Here is a 17,735-nt window from a genome sequence, read left to right on the forward strand (position 1 = left end):
TTTAATAAGCATCATTTGATTATGATGTCAGGGCAACCAGGCGGCCAGTAGATAGAACTGTAAGAAGTGGCCTCTGAGAAGGTGACATTTGGCTGGCCTACAACTCCAGCAAATCTGCATATGGCTCTATAACTCAAACACAGTAGCCCCCTTCCCCTGGCCTCCCAGCAGCTCCCTGGCCTCTATCCCAGACACAGTGCTGTATTGGCTTCCAGTCCACAAACCTTCCTGGAACGCCTTTGGAACAGTTCTCAAGAGGAAATGCAAGCTTTTTTCTGTGTGTGTGTGTGTGTGTGTGTGTGTGTGTGTGTGTGTTTTGGGGTGGGGATTGTATTAAAAGACTGCCATCCATCAAATTTGATAAAAGACCTTTTTTCTGCACCTTCCCACTAAGTGCTTACTGACTGGATGTCAACACATAGGGGACCTCAATCAAGGACACTCAGCAGCACTGGGAGTGGCTCCAGGTCTGGACATCTTTCCTTCTTCCACTGCAGTGATTCAACACACATGGGATGGGAGTTTTTATGAAAAATGACTTAATGTGTTCAAAGACCCTGAGAGAATAGACAAGGCAAAGAAATAGGTGAGTGGCCTTTCTATTTCAATCAGCAAAACATGAAGGGCAACAGCGATCTTCCAGGTCCAGCTGAGCTAACCCATGGCCACCTGGCAGCTTATCATCTGGACAAATGTCACAGTGGGCTTGAATCTGGCCTACTGGCAGAGGCCTCTCTTTCTTGCAGATTTAGAAGTTGGAAGTGTTTTTTGTTTTGTTTTTGGTCCTTGCAATTGACTTTGCTAAGTCAATGAAGACACAAGGTTAGTTAAAAAAGGCTTCAGTTCCTGATTACATACATGTCCCCTGCAGAGCTGCAGAAGCCTACTGGGTGAGCCCTGAGGCAAGTCCTCCTAAGGATCTCCTTCCTCCAGAAGAACTGTTGTATAGACTGACACAGAGCAGCAGGCAGGGAAGGTAGGTCTCTTCTCAAAAGCTTGGGACAAATGACGGCTGGTTTCATCCTGTGTCTCTCTAGTCCCTTCCCTGTTACTCACTGATCTACGGGTGGAGATGGGACTCATTTCTGGCAGACATGACATTAAGTCTGCTGGAGACTTCTGCAGGAAGATTTTCTTCCCTAAGACAGGATATAAGATAGCAGTCTTGGGGAAAGACCCCTTTCCCTTCTGCTGCCTACCATGGGGCTGAGTGGAGAGATACCAGATCCTGACAGCCATAGTGAGACCCTATATTAAAGGCTAAGAGGGTTACAAAAGGGGGTCCAGAGCATCCTGAGGTCAGAGAGGAGCTGAGCTACATCCACGCCTACCTGTCTCTTGACTCATGTGATATGATTAAGGGATGATCATGGGTCTTCAATATGAGCCAGTTTTCTATTACTGGCAGTCAGTGACAAGCCTAGTACCTGACTATTCCTGGATGATCAAGGAGGCTATCAGATGACACCTGATGAGCCTAAGGGATGGAGACTATCACAGGAACCTTGAGAATCAACCCTAGGGCTCAAACTGGCAGTGGAGCAAGCCAGTCTGAGAGAGGGTGGTGTGTATTCCATGGTCCACGCACCCTCTGAATCTGACTCTGCACCTGACATTCCCTTCTCTTCTCTTCTAAAATGTTCATAAGAGAAACATGAACAAGTCTCCAGTCAAGGCTCCTCTTTCTCGTTTCAATGACCTGAAAGGTGAGTGCAGACTCTTCCAGGAATGGGAAAAGTATGGCTCTTTTGTTAATCAGAAATTATGCTAACATGAGATGTTTTCTCTTTTCAACACACACACACACACACACACAAACACAGAAGACACACACACACACTCTCTCTCTCTCTCTCTCTCTCTCTTCTGGTGATGTGTGGTCACATTACTAATAGCAATAAAACCAACAAGAGAAAAAACAGTGAGCATTGGTGTCTGGCTCACTCCTACGATAGCCATTTCCAAAGCAGATGAGCAACACCAAGTCTCCAATCAGAGATTGCATTTTGTTATTGGCCAGCTAGGAAGGTCAATTTCCCCTCAGCTCTCAAGTATGAGTGGTGCATGAGTAGATATTGAGTTGTTTCAGGATCATCATCAGCCAGGAGCCCTTGCCTTGCCTTTGATGATCTTTGATGATTTGTCTTGGGCACTTTTTCATCCCCAGGGTAAAATCTTTTCATAAGACACAATCTAGGCAGTTTTTCCTCAGGAATATGAGCTATCTGGATGCCTCTATACCACAGATACCCAAGGGAAGCCAACAGGAAATGGAAGGAAGGGGGCCTACCGCAAGAGGTCTGGGGTGATGGCTGGAGTACTGACAGTCTAGCTTCTCAGAGTCCTCGGCTCCATCCATCTCCCCTTCATCACTCGACAGTCGGTTGGCGAGGTCAGCTCCAGCGGGGGGCAGAGGGGGTTCCGGAGTGTAGCCACTGTGATTTGAAGATGTGCTGCTGCTTATGCTATTTGCAGATGACGGTCTGAGGGCAAGTGAAAACCAACAGAATAAACTTTTCTGAAATCACATGACCCATCCAGTTTCAGGGCAGCTCAGTTAACCTCCCAGTAAGCCCAGGAGGGCAGGGCTGTGACCCAGGAGAAAGGCAGTAGAGAAGGTGAATACAATTACCAGATGAGTGGAGTGAGGCCCATCCCTGCTTCAGTTCAAGCTACAGAAACCCTGGAATAGTGTTAAGTACGCAGGCTGTAAGATACAGGAAGTGACAGCGACAGCTCTTCCCACTGGCACAGAAGGAGAGTGCACCTGTCATAGAGTCACTTCCATCTGGAAGTGGAACCTCACAAGAAGATCAGCTCGGCAGGTAATATTCAAACCAATCAATCAATAAACATCAGTAGAGCCTGGGAGTGTGGCTCAGGTGTAGATCTTGCTTATATGAAGCTCTAGCACCACCAACAACATAAAACAAGAAGATGAATTCTCAAATTCTAGCCTTTTTGTACACACACACACACACACACACACACACACACACACACACACACACACACACACACACAGCTCAAGTATAAGTGATGACAAATGTGACATGAAAAAAGATTCTGCCCAGGAATGGAGCTGAATCTCTTATTGTCCAGAGTCATATATAACTCAATAATACCAAGTAATGTATAATGTATAGTTTAATTATCTCTTGAAGATGGATGTCTCCATTAAATTTTTTTGTTTTGTTTTTGGGCCATACTCTACTGTGTTCAGGGCTTACTCCTGGGGATATATATATATATGGTGCTAGGTATCCAACCTGGATCAGCTGAGTGTAAAGCACACACCTTACTCATTGTACTATCTCTCTGTCCCATTACAAATTTTTGTTTGTTTGTTTTTGGACCACACCCAGTGGTGCTCAGGGATTACTCTTGGCAGGCTTGGGGGACCATAAAGGATGTCGGGGATTGAAATCTAGTGGGCCTGAATACGCAAATGTCCTAACTGCCATACTATTACTCTGGTCAACACCCCTACAATTTTTTTTATAGTGAATACTCATCTTGGAGAAGGGAAATACTCAAGGAACCATGCAGTGCCAGTAATAGAACCCTGAGCTTTGCACATGCTAGACATCTCGAGCTATCTTTTTTGTTTGTTTGTTTTTTGGCCACACCCGGTGACGCACAGGGGTTAGTCCTGGCTATGCACTCAGAAACCACTCCTGGCTTGGGGGACCATATGGGATGCTGGGGGATCGAACCGTGGTCTGTCCTGAGCTAGTGCTGGCAAGGCAAATGCCTTACCACTCCACACCACTGCTCTGGCCCCTCGAGCTATGTCTTTGAGCACCATTTTTATATGGTTGTTGGGCTACACCTGGCAGTGCTCGGGGGCAACTGAGCATGCAACCCCAGTATGGTGCATTGTGGTTTCTACTGGGAATGTCAGGGAACAAACTGCATTCAAAGCAGAGCAATAGCACAGCAGGGAGGGTATTTGCCTTGCAAGTGGCTAGCCCAGATTTGATCCCTGGCATCCCATATGGTCCTCTAAGCCTGTTAGGAGTGATTTCTGAACTCAAAGCCAGGAGTAGTGCTGTTGACTAAAACCAAAAACCAACCAGCCAACCAAACAAATAAATTGCATTCAAAGCATGTGCTCAATCCTTGAGCTACCTCCCTGGCTACTTGGCCACTAAATTTTTATTATTGTTATTTTAGACCATACCAGTGATGCTCAGGGGTTACTGCTTGCTGGCTTAAGTCACTAGACTCATGGTCTGTATGACTGGCTTATGGCAGATGTTGAAGAAATATCTTTCTTAGCATTGAATAAAACTCATGTAGAGGGCATATCTTACATGCATGTGGCCCTGCAATCCATCCATAGCACTTTTACCCTCCAATTTTTTTCTTCTCAATGAAGGAATAAATTCCTTTGTATAAACAAACAAGCAAATAGATCCTATCTTTATTATTATTATTTTTTTGGTGGGGGAGTTGGTCTACACCTGGCATTACTCACATCTGGCTCTGTGCTTAGAAATCGCTCTTGTTAGGTTTGAAGGACCCATATGGGATGTTGGGGATCGAACTTGGGTCTGTCCTAGGTCAGTCACATGTAAGGCAAATGCCCTACCTGTTGTGTTATTGCTTTGGCCCAAAATCCCATCTTGATGATGGCTAAGTTTGAATGGCTTAGAATGATGGCTTGCTGGCTAGAATATGTGGTGGCTGAGCCTACCACAGTGATTCCTGAGGGCAAAATGACAATATCAACTATACCAGAGCATATAGTGCTACATGCTTCTAGAGCAGTAAACACAAAAACACAACAATAAAAATCAAATAATCAAAGTAAATATTTTGTTGTGGTTGTTTGTTTCTGTAGGACCAGAACTTGAAACTGGGGTCTCATAAATGCAAGACTATTCCTCCATATCAATCAGGTGATAGCCAGGGACAAAGATAATTGAAAGAAGTTTGGGGACAACAACTGAGATATAGGAAAATTGATTTTCTGCATTTGGTTTTGAAAACTGCCCCTTCGAACAACATGAAGAGACACGGCAGCTAGGACAGTCATTCCTTTTAACCTTTGATTCTTTGAAAACTTCCTTAAAGTCAAATAACTGAATTCAACCAAATTTCAAAGCAGTCATTACAAAAACAAACAAATAAAACCCAAAGGCTGAAACAACGCAAATACCACCAACAGGCCAATGGGGAAATAAAATATGACACACATGGTATATGCATGCATAAAAACAGTTAATTATTCAAAAGGAATACAGTTTTGATGCATGCTATACCATACATGCACCCTAGAGATATTTTGCTAAGTGGAATAAGCCAAACAGAGGACAAGACCATACAATTCCACTTACACGAGATGAGGTATGCACCTAAACTCAAATTCAGAAGAATGGGCATGAGGAGCTGGGGCCAGGGGCATGGGAAATTTGTGTTGAACCAGTTTAGTTTCAGTAGGAGGAAGAGGCTTATAGGCAGATGAGAATAAAGGCAACAAAACAATGTGAGTGAACTTAAATGCCACTCAGAGATGGTTAAAATGGTACTTTTAGGGGCCGGAGTGATAACACAGCGGTAGGGCGTTTGCCTTACATGCTGGTGACCCAGGATGGACCTGGGTTCGATTAATGGCATCCCATATTTCTGAGCCTGCCAGGAGCGATTTCTGAGTGCAGAGTCAGGACTAACCCCTAAGTGTGGTCCCCTAAAGCCCCTCCCCAAATGGTATTTTGGGGCTGGAGAGATAGCACAGCGGTAGGGTATTATCCTTGCATGTGGCCAATTCAGGACAGATGGTGGTTCAATTCCCGGCATCCCATATAGTCCCCCAAGCTTTCCAGGACAATTTCTAAGTGCAGAGTCAAGAGTAACCCCTGAGTGCCACCAGGTGTGACCCCCCCCCCAAAAAAAACCCAAACAAAACAAAACAAAACCAAAAAATGGTACTTTTATGTTTTGCCATTGTTTCACCATAATGAATACATACAAAACAAAAGCAAGGCCATAGGTAATTTTTCAAGACCATTAAAACCACTATATTAATTATAAATTATTGCCTTCCCTATGTAGAAAAACAATAATGAGGGGCCTGAGAGATAGCATGGAGGTAGGGTGTTTGCCTTGCATACAGAAGGATGACGGTTTGAATCCTGGCATTCCATATGGTCCCCCGAGCCTGCCAGGAGCGATTTCTGAGCATAGAGCCAGTAGTAACCACTGAGCGCTGCTGTGTGTGACCAAAACAAAACAAAACAAAACAAAAAAAAAACAAAACAAAAAAACAACAATAACAAAACAAGAAAAACAACAATGATATTCATTCATTATGTTAAAGATTTAGAGTCCAGGGCCAGAGGGATAGCATGGAGGTAAAGCATTTGCCTTTCATACAGAAGGTTCGAATCCCAGCATCCCATATGGTCCCCTGAGCCTGCCAGGAGCGATTTCTGAGCATAGAGCCAGGAGTAACCCCTGAGCACTGCCGGGTGTGACCCAAACCAAAAAAAAAAAAAATAATAAAGGATTTAGCATCTAAAGGACATACCTCCCAGGTGTGAGCTTAGACACCCCTAGATGCTCCTGTATCAGAAGGGCCTCTATACTATTACCAACTTGTCACTGAGACCCAAACAAAAACACAATTTAGAGTACACTGAAATGCATAAAAAAAAACAAACCAAAAACAACCCCCCCCCAAAAAAAAACTATAATCCTGCCATGCAAGTTCAAATGTTATTTGCATTCTAGGTTAGGTCCTTTCAGGCAGAGATGTGCATTTTTATGTAGTAACTAGAGAAGACTATCTACTACTTGTAGACCTGCATTAAAGAAAAAACAATAACCACCCTCTAATGATAGAAATCCTTCCATGTTTAAAACTATCATTTTTATGGGCAATAGTACAGAGGGTAGGATGCTCACCTTGCACATGACTCCGGTTCGATCCTTGGCATCCCATATGGTCCCCTGAGCCTACCACAAATGATTCCTGAGGGCAAAACCAGAAGTAACCCCTGGACATAGCTGGATATGCCCCCCTCCCAGTTCACTTTAAAATAATCATTTTTAATATTCCCCATTATAGTCTCTTGATGAATAGTCAAGTTTTTTCCATACTTTAAAGGTTTGTGTGTGTTTGTGTTTAATTGGGGGAGGGCACACTTGGAGCTGCTCATGCTTTACTCCTAGTCTGTACTCAAGGGTTACACCTGGCAGGGACTGGGGGATCATAACTAGTGCACAAAATTATTTACAATTTATGTTCTTTTACTTTTGGGGGTTATACTTGGTGCTGGAGAGGGCTACTCTTGGCTTGGTGTTCGGGGATCATTCCCTGAAGTTTTCAAGGGACCATCAGATTCCAGAGATTGAACCTGGGACTACTGCATGCACTCATGTGCCCTTTGAGCATCTCCTCAGCCCTAAGAGGCTCATTTGAAGGTTCTCCCAACCACAAAAGGACTTCCTTATTCATTTGTAGTAGATAAAAGTGAGCTGGTTTTGTGTTAATAGTAGCATCACATATAAAATATATTAGATACTATATGTATCATGATATATAATTTCTTTACATAAAGATATTTTCAATTTATTGCAAACTGATATTTGCAATTTACTTCAAAATGAACCACCAGAAAATACAGGTGAAGTAAAATTTTTTTTTGGTGGTTTTTGGGTCACACTCGGCAGTGCTCAGGGGTAATTCCTGGCTCCAGGCTGAGAAATTGCTCCAGGCAGGCACGGGGGACCATATGGGACGCAGGGATTCGAACCGATGACCTCCTGCATGAAAGGCAAACGCCTTACCTCCATGCTATCTCTCCAGCCCCAGGTGAAGTAAATATTATTGCAAAACATCACTACAATTTTATAATTATTATGTGGGCTACTCTCATTACTTTTTTGAACAAGGGAAAACGTTCATGACAAAATGAAAAAAAGGAAAAAGAAAAGAAGGTGAGCTGGTGAGTACGGGTTTGTATAAGAAAGTGACAGAAGAACTTGGCATTACATGAGGCTGACGGATCAAATGCACTTATGTCGTCCTTTCCCTTCCAAAGTCCTAGTAAACTCCTAGAAGTCCTAGAACTCTGTCTCAAAGTTCTCTCAGTCAGGAGAGGAGAGGGGTTATCCCTGAACAAGAGACTAGCTGAGGTGTGGGGTCAGTTATAAAGACATCTGAGTTTTACTTTAACCCCCTAACTCCATAATAAGAAGCTTATTCAGCTTGCTGATCACTGACTTGAAAAATGGTAAGAAAAAGTCAGACAAATACGTTGTTTGGATGGGGAGTATGTGTATGAATGTATGAGTGTGTGAATATGTATCTTTTTCACTTTTTTTAAAGACACAACAAAGACCAGGTGGTCCCCTCCTTCACAGGGACCTCACTTGACCTGGCTGTCTCTGGCACTTCTGCTGCAGAGTCAGATGAAATAAAGGGACTGAAGAAGGTGGGATCAAAGGGCACAAAATAAGAAGCATGTCTAGACCTTTGCTGTATCCAGAAATCCTCTGTGAATGTGCAGAGGAAGTTTGAGAGCTTGTTAGGTGATAAGAAGGTTCCTAATTAGAAAGCACCTAAATGGCCAATCCCTGGTTCAATCCCTGGCACCACATATTACCTCAAGTACTGCTAGCACTAAGCCCTGAGCTCCTTCAGATATAGTCCCAAAACAAAAGAAAACAAAAAGAAGGCTCCAACTTATTTAAGAATTTGGTGAGGCAAAGTTTTCTGTGATTGGGACCTGAAATATCTTCACTGTCCAAAAAGATTAATTGGAATTTCTCAAAATGGAATATGGCTGGAGAAGCAATAAGTAATGGAAGTGGCCTAGCATGAAACTGCTGAGAAGCAGGTTCCTGGGACCAACCTGGAGCTTCAAGTAATGGGTAAGTGAGAACTGAACAGAGCAAAAAGAAGACAGGTATAAACAGGTGGGAATTGGACATGAAGATGGGAATTTGGTTCCTCATATACAATTATCCCTGTGAGCATTTTCCTTCCATCAACTCTGTAGTAAAAGAATGAATCAAACAGAAACTATACTGGACTTTCTCAGACAAAAGCCTCTGAGCAGAGAGCAAGGCTAAGTGAGAGAAGGCTGGAAATGGATTCCCTAATTCTATGTTTAGTCAGTGCTCCTAAGTAGTTTTCAGATGGATTTTACCCTGCAGGCACTGAACAGTCCCCAAAAGAAAGACTTCCAGAAAAACAACCACATGATTGGCTTGATAGCTTTTAAGTGACAGTCCAATAGCCTGTTATGACCTCTCTTCTAAATAGGCATAGTCCAGGACTGCCAATGGCTCTGGACCATTTGCCATGTGAAAAAGAACAAAATGCAAGCAGGAATAAACACACAGAAGAAATACATTTTGAAGAAATAAAGCTAATGAAGAACTGGTCATTCTAAGATGGAAGAATGGCACTCCTTTACAAAATAAAGTATTACCACTGGAGGATAGGTGAGGCAATCAGAAAACACAGGGACTGGAGAGACACAGCTGCTCAGGTGTACCTAGCTGACTGGGTTCTATCACCAGCATCCCAAATGGTCTCCTGAGCCCTGCAAGGAATGATCCCTTAATGCAGAGCCAGGAGTAAACCCTTAGCACTACTGGGTATGACCCAAAAACATACAAAAGACAAACCAAAAACAATACCCTCCCCACAAAAAACTTGGTCTTTAGCAAAGATATGAAAATCAAAATTACTGGGGTTGGAGAGATAGTTCAGGAATTTAAGGTGTGGGTCTTGCAGAAGGTCTACTGGGTCCAATTCCCAGCACCCCAAATGGTCTTCTGAGCATTGCCAGGAGTGATTCCAGAGTACATAGCCAGAAATAACACTGAGAATAACTGGATGTGGCAAAATAAAACAAAAACAATCCCCCCCAAAAAACTCCCAACCTAAAACCAAACAAAATAAAACTAGTTTTTAATGAAATCTTTCAAAGTTCAGAGCCAATGGAAAAATGTCTCCAAAATTTTGTACGGAAACGCTTTTCAGTTCCATTGTCTATTTAGACAAATTATCAATTAAGTGTGAGAAGAATTAAAAGACTTTGAGTGTATAAGTCTTCTAAAAATTGACCATGCAGGCACATTTCACAGGAAGTCACTGGAGGAACAAAGTAAAAAATCAAGGAGTGGAAAAAAAAAAAAGTCAAGGAGCAAACCAAGGAAAGAACCAATGGGCTCTAAAAACAGGGATTCTGATAGAGACAGAAGAAAGTGCCAGGATGGCAGAATCATTATGAGTTTCCTAGTACTACTTGATTTTTGAACTAAGAGCCTGCTTTGATATCACTTTGACTTTAAAGTGAAATTTAATTAAAAAAAGAAAAAAAAATGCAACACTCAGTAGGAAGTTCCAGTTACAAGAAATAAAAGAGAGGAGATAAAGGGAAGAGGATCCTAGAGAGCAAAACTAAGCCTAGAAATCATGCCCTTGCGAGCAAAGGCAGAACACGAAAGGATGGTGTGCATGTACACACACAGTCTCTCTCTTTCTCTCTCTATCTCTCTCTCTTTCTTCCCCCCCCCCCCCCCCCGCCTCAAGTTTTCTCCTGTAGGCTGCTTTCTTTTGGCCTGGTTGTTCCCTTCCTTGGTGTGGAAGGAAAGTTCAGTGCTTTCAAGGCCTCTGGCTCAGCTTACTAAGTCCCAGGGTGTGTGCAGGGTGTGTGTGCCCCAGAAACCAGCCTGTGTCTATGAGAAAAATCAAGGTTTGGAGGATGGAGCGGTGGCGCAAGCAGTAGGACATATGCCTTGCACACGCTGACCTAGGACAGACCGCAGTTCAATCCCCTGGTGTCCCATATCGTCCCCCAAGCCAGGAGTGATTTCTGAGTGCACAGACAGGAGTAACCCCTGAGCATCACCAAGGGTGGCCCAAAAACCAAAACCAAAAGAAAACAAAACAAAACAAAAAACAAGTTGTGACAAGAAGTGGTGGGGAACAATGCCACTGGGCACAAGGCCTTGTAAAAGTCACTCAACTTCACTAAGGTGCCACTCACTCCCCTTTCCCCTCCACCTATTATCCATCCCTCTATTCTTACACTTCTAGTGAACAGTGTGAGGCTGGTCCCTGTCCACTCCATCAGGGGAATTAAGGAGTACCCAGCTCTGCTACCTGAGGATGTTTGAGCACTTGTTCCAAGCTTTGGGGAAGAGGGTAGATGGCTTTTGCCTTAACCGAGTATGTGCATGAGCTGGGTAAGGCCTACACATATTCTAAGTGATGGTTCTGACTAAATTCAGTGAGGACAGCTATTATCCAGCATTCTTCAAAGAGGTGGAAATGATACTTGGCCCTGTCTGCCTGTCCCCACTCTCATGTTTATGCCAGGGACAAACCCAAAGCAACAAGACTATCCTAATGAGTCAGGAGTGGAGGTGTTCTCACTCTACACTCATCTCTTTTTCCTGTGACTATGACTTCGTGTTTTTCCTTGTCTTATTTTCTGTGTAAGAAAATATATGGGGGCGGCTCAGAGGAATAGGGCAGTAGGCAGGGCACTTGCCTTGCACCCAGGTTCAATGTAACTGGGATCAATCTCTGGCACCCCAATATAATCCCCTGAGCATCGTCCAGAATGATCCCCGAATAAAGCCAGAAGTAAGTCCTAAATACAATTGGATGTGGCCCAAAAGCCAAAATAAAGAGTGTGTGTGTTTTGTGTGTGTGTGTGTGTGTGTGTGTGTGTGTTTAAAGGTCTGGAGGGATGGGACAGAGTTTAAGGCACCTGGCTAGCATGATGCAGAGATGATCACAACTTTGGTTTGAATCACAGCATCACACATGGTTCCCCTGAGTACCACCAGGTTTGGCCCACCCTCTCCTCAATTGCTATTAAGTGATTACAAAAGAGATAAAGAGAAATTATTATTTACATAAAAGATGTCAGAACCAAGGGAGCCACTGAAACTGACTTATTTCAGTTTATAAAATTTCTGAGAATAAATTTTCCAGCTCTAAATAAGAAGCACTCCTTGTCATCGAAAACTACTGAGATGCCTGTATCTTCTGGAAAAACTTATCTCCAACTTCTACACAAACTGATTGAATCTTTCCACCCTTTTCTTTAGAAGCTGTGCCAGTAACCCTGCCTATTGCTATTCTACAAAGCTTTTCCTTGAGACTCTCCTGAGAGTGTCATGTCTCCTTTGATTATGGTTTCAGTAACATTCAAAGAAAGAAACTTTCCAAATGTCTGTCTTGCTAGAACTCAGGCTGCCAAAAGGAGGGTCAGTCCCTCAGCCTGCACACCTCTCCACCTGAATCTAGGACCTTCTCTTCTCTCCCAACTGCCCTTGATAGGCTAAGACTCTAAATCTTGAGGGGTGGGGACAGTGATTCTCAGTCAATGAAGTTGAAGGTTTAATAATCCTTTGCCAATGGAGTCCTAGGACCCTACAGGACCCTGTGGGCTGGCAATCACATACCCCAGTTTTTTGAGTTATCGGCTTGACCATTTCTAGGAGTTACTTACTTTTTTCTCTCTTTTTTTTCCTTTTTTTTGGGGGCCACACCCAGCAGTACTCAGAGCTCAGAGCCTCTGTGCTCAGTGATCACTCCTGACAGGGTTTGGAGACCACATGGGGTGCCAGTGATCAAACCTGGGCTAGTACATACAAGACAAATGCCCTATCTACTGTACTACCTCTTAGGATTTTTTAAAATAATTCTTTTTTTTTTTTTTTTTTTTTTTTTTTTGGTTTTTGGGCCACTCCCGGTAACGCTCAGGGGTTACTCCTGGCTATGCGCTCAGAAGTCGCTCCTGGCTTGGGGGACCATATGGGACACCGGGGGATCGAACCGCGGTCCGTCCAAGGCTAGCGCAGGCAAGGCAGGCACCTTACCTCTGGCGCCACCGCCCGGCCCTTAAAATAATTCTTGATGAGAAAGGTTGCAACTGGTGAATATGAGTAGTAAAATATTTTCTTTTTTCTTTTGTTTTTGGTTCACACCCGGCAGCACTCAGGGGTTGCTCTGGCTCTACACTCAGAAATCACTCCTGGCAAGCTGGGGGACCATATGAGATACCAAAATTTAAACCACCATCCTTCTGCATGCAAGGCAAACGCTCTACCTCCATGCTATCTCTCCAGCCCCACTAAAATATTTTCAAGGTTACAAAAATGATATGTATGCACTATTTTCACATGTTAGCATATTCCACAAAAGGAAGTTATGATTAAGACTGGATTACAATAACTCCTGTGTAACCTTTATTTTTTGCCTACTATGGATGATGAGTGTCATTTAAATATCTTATACAGGGATCAGAGATAGTAGAAGAAGTAAGACCTCTCCTGTATGTGGCCAATCTTGGTTAAATCCCCTGGTTGCTTCATGGTTTCATGCAGAGTCAGGAGTAGCTCAAAAACTCTCCTTAAAATAATAAAAACAAAAAACCTCCCAAACATGTTATTAATGAGTAAAGTAAGTTTTTAAGAATTGTTAGTGGACATAGAACTTATGGTCCTTTTTCCATCTTTGGCTGAATAGACTAGGTCTCATCCTAATCATCACCAACCTGCTAACAGCATCCAAAATCTTGGAGTTTTCTACCTCTATCAACCTTGAAAAGCTGCAAAGATAGCCTAGGGGTTAAGGCATTCACTATGCTCAAAGCTGACCCTGGTTTGATTCCTGGCTTCTCATATGGCCCCTTGAACCACATCAGGAGTGATTTTTGTGCACAAAGCCAGGAATAAGTTTTGAGCACTACCAGGTGGTCCCTGCTACTCCAGACAAATAAAAGCAACTTCAGGGGCTGGAGAGATAGCACAATAGTAGGGCATTTGTCTTGCAAGCGTCTGACCTAGGATGGACCTGGGTTCGATTCCTGGCAACCCATATGGTCCCCCAAGCCTTCCAGGAGCAATTTCCGAGCAGAGCCAGAAGTAACCTGAGTGCCGCTGGTTGTGACCCAAAAACAGAAATAAAAAAAGCAGCCTGAAAATATAGTATGATGCCAACATTTGTAATGTGCTCCTTGGCCATTCCAGACTTAAGTTTTTGCTGATTCACCCAATTCTCTCTCCTTTTTGTATCTCTGAGAGAACAGGATTACATTATATTTCTCCATGGAGAGACATGCTGACAAAAAGTAAACCAAGAAGAAACAAAAAAAGAGAAACTCTTCTGTGTGTGGGGGTGGTGGTGGTGGTGTCTGGGATGGAAGACAGAGCAGCCAGACTCACACTCAGTTAATATGGGACAATGGGGATTCAAACTCATAATCATATATTTGCAAGGTTGCAAGGCAACAGAGGCTTTAAGCCAGCAGGTCCAGAAAGAAACTTCACAGCTCAGATGGAGGCAGGTAGGCCTTTACATTGGGGCCATGTAAATTTGTACAGGAATGAAAATAATCTATACCCACAAAGAAGTGTGAAAGCCCTTAAACCACCCACACAGAAAATATGACTATGACTGGAATATACAGGTTCTCCTTATACACAGATTCAACCCACTCAGTTCAGACCTATTGGCCCCGCATTGACTATCTACAGAATTGAAGCTGTTTCCAGCAGTCTGGAACAGAACTGTCTCCTCAATAACGCTAAAGTCAGGTTAACATCCTTCCCCAATGCCCAGCATCACAGTGGAAAGCAATCGTGTATGAAAGGAGGGTGGGCCTGGCGGCAGGCTCATTAATGATGGCATGAGGCAAGAGTGCAATAGGCAAGACAGTATGCAGGTTGGGGACTCCTGAGTGGCTAAGGCCAAGGTCTCCAACCCAACAAGAAGGTAGCAACTGTCCAACTAGGTCTGGCTTGCCCAAGAGCATGAGGGTGAGACCCTACTTAAAATGTTTGTGTCTCCTTTAAAACTTCACTCCCACTTCTTCCCATCTAAGTATATTCCCTTCACACCCCTTTGCAGACTGGGCAAACCCTTTCCCCCTTGAGCTGCAACCCTACATGCATTAAAGAGCAGCAGTAACACCGCGATCAGCACTTCTCTTATATTATTAATGTTTCCTTCTTAGGAGGTTATAGGGATTTCAATTCCATCTCCTCAATTAAATGTCCATTCTTGAAAAGCAGGATTTTGTTTCACCCAGAGTCATCCCTAGAAGAATGCCCCGGCTGCTGACTGGCATGGAAGGAAGCCTACCTCCTGGGGCAGCATCACACAGCCCATCCACTCAGGTATCTGCACATTTTTTTTTTTGTTTGTTTTTGGGCCACACCCAGCGGTGCTCAGGGCTTACTCCTGGCTGTCTGCTCAGAAATAGCTCCTTTTTTTTCCCCATTTCTTCTTTGTCAAAGTGTCTGTTCATTTCGTCTTTTGGCCATGCGTATTTCTTCTTTGACAAAGAAGAAATACGCATGGCCAAAAGACACATGAAAAAATGTTCCACATCACTAATCATCAGGGAGATGCAAATCAAAACAACGATGAGATACCACCTCACACCCCAGAGAATGGCACACATCACAAAGAATGAGAATAAACAGTGTTGGCGGGGATGTGGAGAGAAAGGAACTCTTATCCACTGCTGGTGGGAATGCTGTCTAGTTCAACCTTTATGGAAAGCGATATGGAGATTCCTCCAAAAACTGGAAATCGAGCTCCCATACGATCCAGCTATACCACTCCTAGGAATATACCCTAGGAACACAAAAATACAATACAAAAACCCCTTCCTTACACCTATATTCATTGCAGCTCTATTTACCATAGCAAGACTCTGGAAACAACCAAGATGCCCTTCAACAGACGAATGGCTAAAGAAACTGTGGTACATATACACAATGGAATATTATGCAGCTGTCAGGAGAGATGAAGTCATGAAATTTTCCTATACATGGATGTACATGGAATCTATTATGCTGAGTGAAATAAGTCAGAGAGAGAGAGAAAAACACAGAATGGTCTCACTCATCTATGGGTTTTAAGAAAAATGAAAGACACCCTTGTAATAATAATTTTCAGACACAAAAGAGAAAAGAGCTGGAAGTTCCAGCTCACCTCAGGAAGCTCACCACAAAGAGTGATGAGTTTAGTTAGAGAAATAACTACATTTTGAACTGTCCTAATATTGAGAATGTATGAGGGAAATGTAGAGCCTGTTTAGGGTACAGGCGGGGGTTGGGTGGGGAGGAGGGAGATTTGGGACTTGGGTGATGGGAATGTTGCACTGGTGATGGGTGGTGTTCCTTTTATGACTGAAACCCAAACACAATCATGTATGTAATCAAGGTGTTTAAATAAAAAAAATTAAAAAAAAAAAAAAAAGAAATAGCTCCTGGCAGGCACGGGAGACCATATGGGACACCGGGATTCGAACCAACCACCTTTGGTCCTGGATCGGCTGCTTGCAAGGCAAACACCGCTGTGCTATCTCTCCGGGCCCAGGTATCTGCACATTTTTAAATGACTCTTCATCCAAAATGTTTTTTAAGTTTTGTTTTCAGCTCTTTCCTTTCTGTCTGGGTCAGCCAGCTCAGACCTCAGACAAGGAGGCATAGCCTTCTTGGTGTGGAGGGAAGCAGGAGGAAGAAGTGCCTTGGCTACTCAAGCTTTCCCGCCACCAGATTGTAGAAGAGCTGTGGGGGAAATTCACACAGCATGGCAGCAAGTGGGTTCCTTCAGTGTGAGAGACACCCCAGCACCCAGACTCCCCACTCTGTTCCAGAGACTGCAAATCATCCCACCAGCAAGATAGCCAAAAATATGGTGACTGATATGCCATCTCTCTAGGGATTAATTTCTAGCAGCTTCTTGCTCTGTGAAAACATACATGTCTAACAGGCCTATTGTGAAGGAGGAGGAAGTAGAGGAGGCTGGGGAAGATGATGATTCAATCCAATGCTAGAGGCCCTGAGGCCCAGCATCCCACTAAAACCACACACCTGCCTCTTTATTGGAGTGGGGGAACTATAACAACTTCCATGGATCAGCAGCTCAGACCATTTGACAGTCAATCAGCAGCCCCAAGAGCAGAGACTTGGGGCTTCTAGCATCTGGGCATGACTTACCGAGGAAGCACAGAGTTAGGTGGTCTGGATTTCGCAGGGGAGGCGACTTTAGGTTCTGGCCCCAAGTTCCCTGAAGATCCCAGCAGAGTCTCAGGCCCTGGCCCGGGCGGGTTGACAAGCACCTCCCTTGTGGAAGCCAGGAGATGCTCTTTATCCTTCGCTTCTTTTTCCCGGGACTTGGCTTTGTGTTCTGCCAGAAGGAGGTCGAATTGCTTTTTTCGGCCCGGGACTGCCCTCCGATGGCTTAGCGAGTGTGTCTAAGGAGAAGAGAGATGAAAAGCACAGCCCCTTTGATCAGCACATAAACCTGCTTCCCCAGGCCCCTCCGTCTCAGAGACAGCAAATTCAGGAGAATTTAGAGGTGCTTGCAAAGTCAACTTCAAGGCAGCAACAGCTCCTGTTCTGTGGCTGGGGAAAGGCAGAGACCACAACCAAATGCGACCATGCCCTACACTCCTGGCGTCAGGGAGCCCAAGCTTCCTCCAAAAATCAATGCCACCAAGATGACAGGCTTCGGCGCAGAGCCCCCGGCAACCTTTTTGAGGAAGGGCAGGCGCGGGAGGGCATGAGTTAATCCAGGTGCAGGTGGGAGACTGGATTTGGCCCAATACAGAACCTCGGAGTAGAGAGGACTACAGCCGCTAGCCCAAGAAACATGAGCAGATCAGTATGAAATATAGGCTTGGTGCTTTCCAATGGCACCGCACTGGGTCTGATGTCCCCCAGCACCCAGAGTGGCCAGATCA

The 17,735-nt window shown here is 44.1% G+C and overlaps 1 protein-coding gene across 2 annotated transcripts in view; it reads right to left on the reverse strand.

Annotated features, from left to right (window-relative positions):
- Positions 1-17,735, reverse strand: part of ATXN7L1 (ataxin 7 like 1) — a 280,604-nt gene that overhangs the window by 12,778 nt on the left and 250,091 nt on the right. For both annotated transcript variants that reach the window (XM_049783154.1, XM_049783161.1), the window contains 2 exons: positions 16,990-17,246; positions 2,291-2,483 (listed from right to left, as the gene is read on the reverse strand). In XM_049783154.1, coding sequence (XP_049639111.1) covers positions 2,291-2,483; positions 16,990-17,246 — 450 coding nt within the window. The remainder of the gene's footprint in view (positions 1-2,290; positions 2,484-16,989; positions 17,247-17,735) is intronic.

The sequence above is a fragment of the Suncus etruscus genome, chromosome 1 (genome assembly GCF_024139225.1).
Source record: "Suncus etruscus isolate mSunEtr1 chromosome 1, mSunEtr1.pri.cur, whole genome shotgun sequence".
Lineage (NCBI taxonomy): Eukaryota > Metazoa > Chordata > Mammalia > Eulipotyphla > Soricidae > Suncus > Suncus etruscus.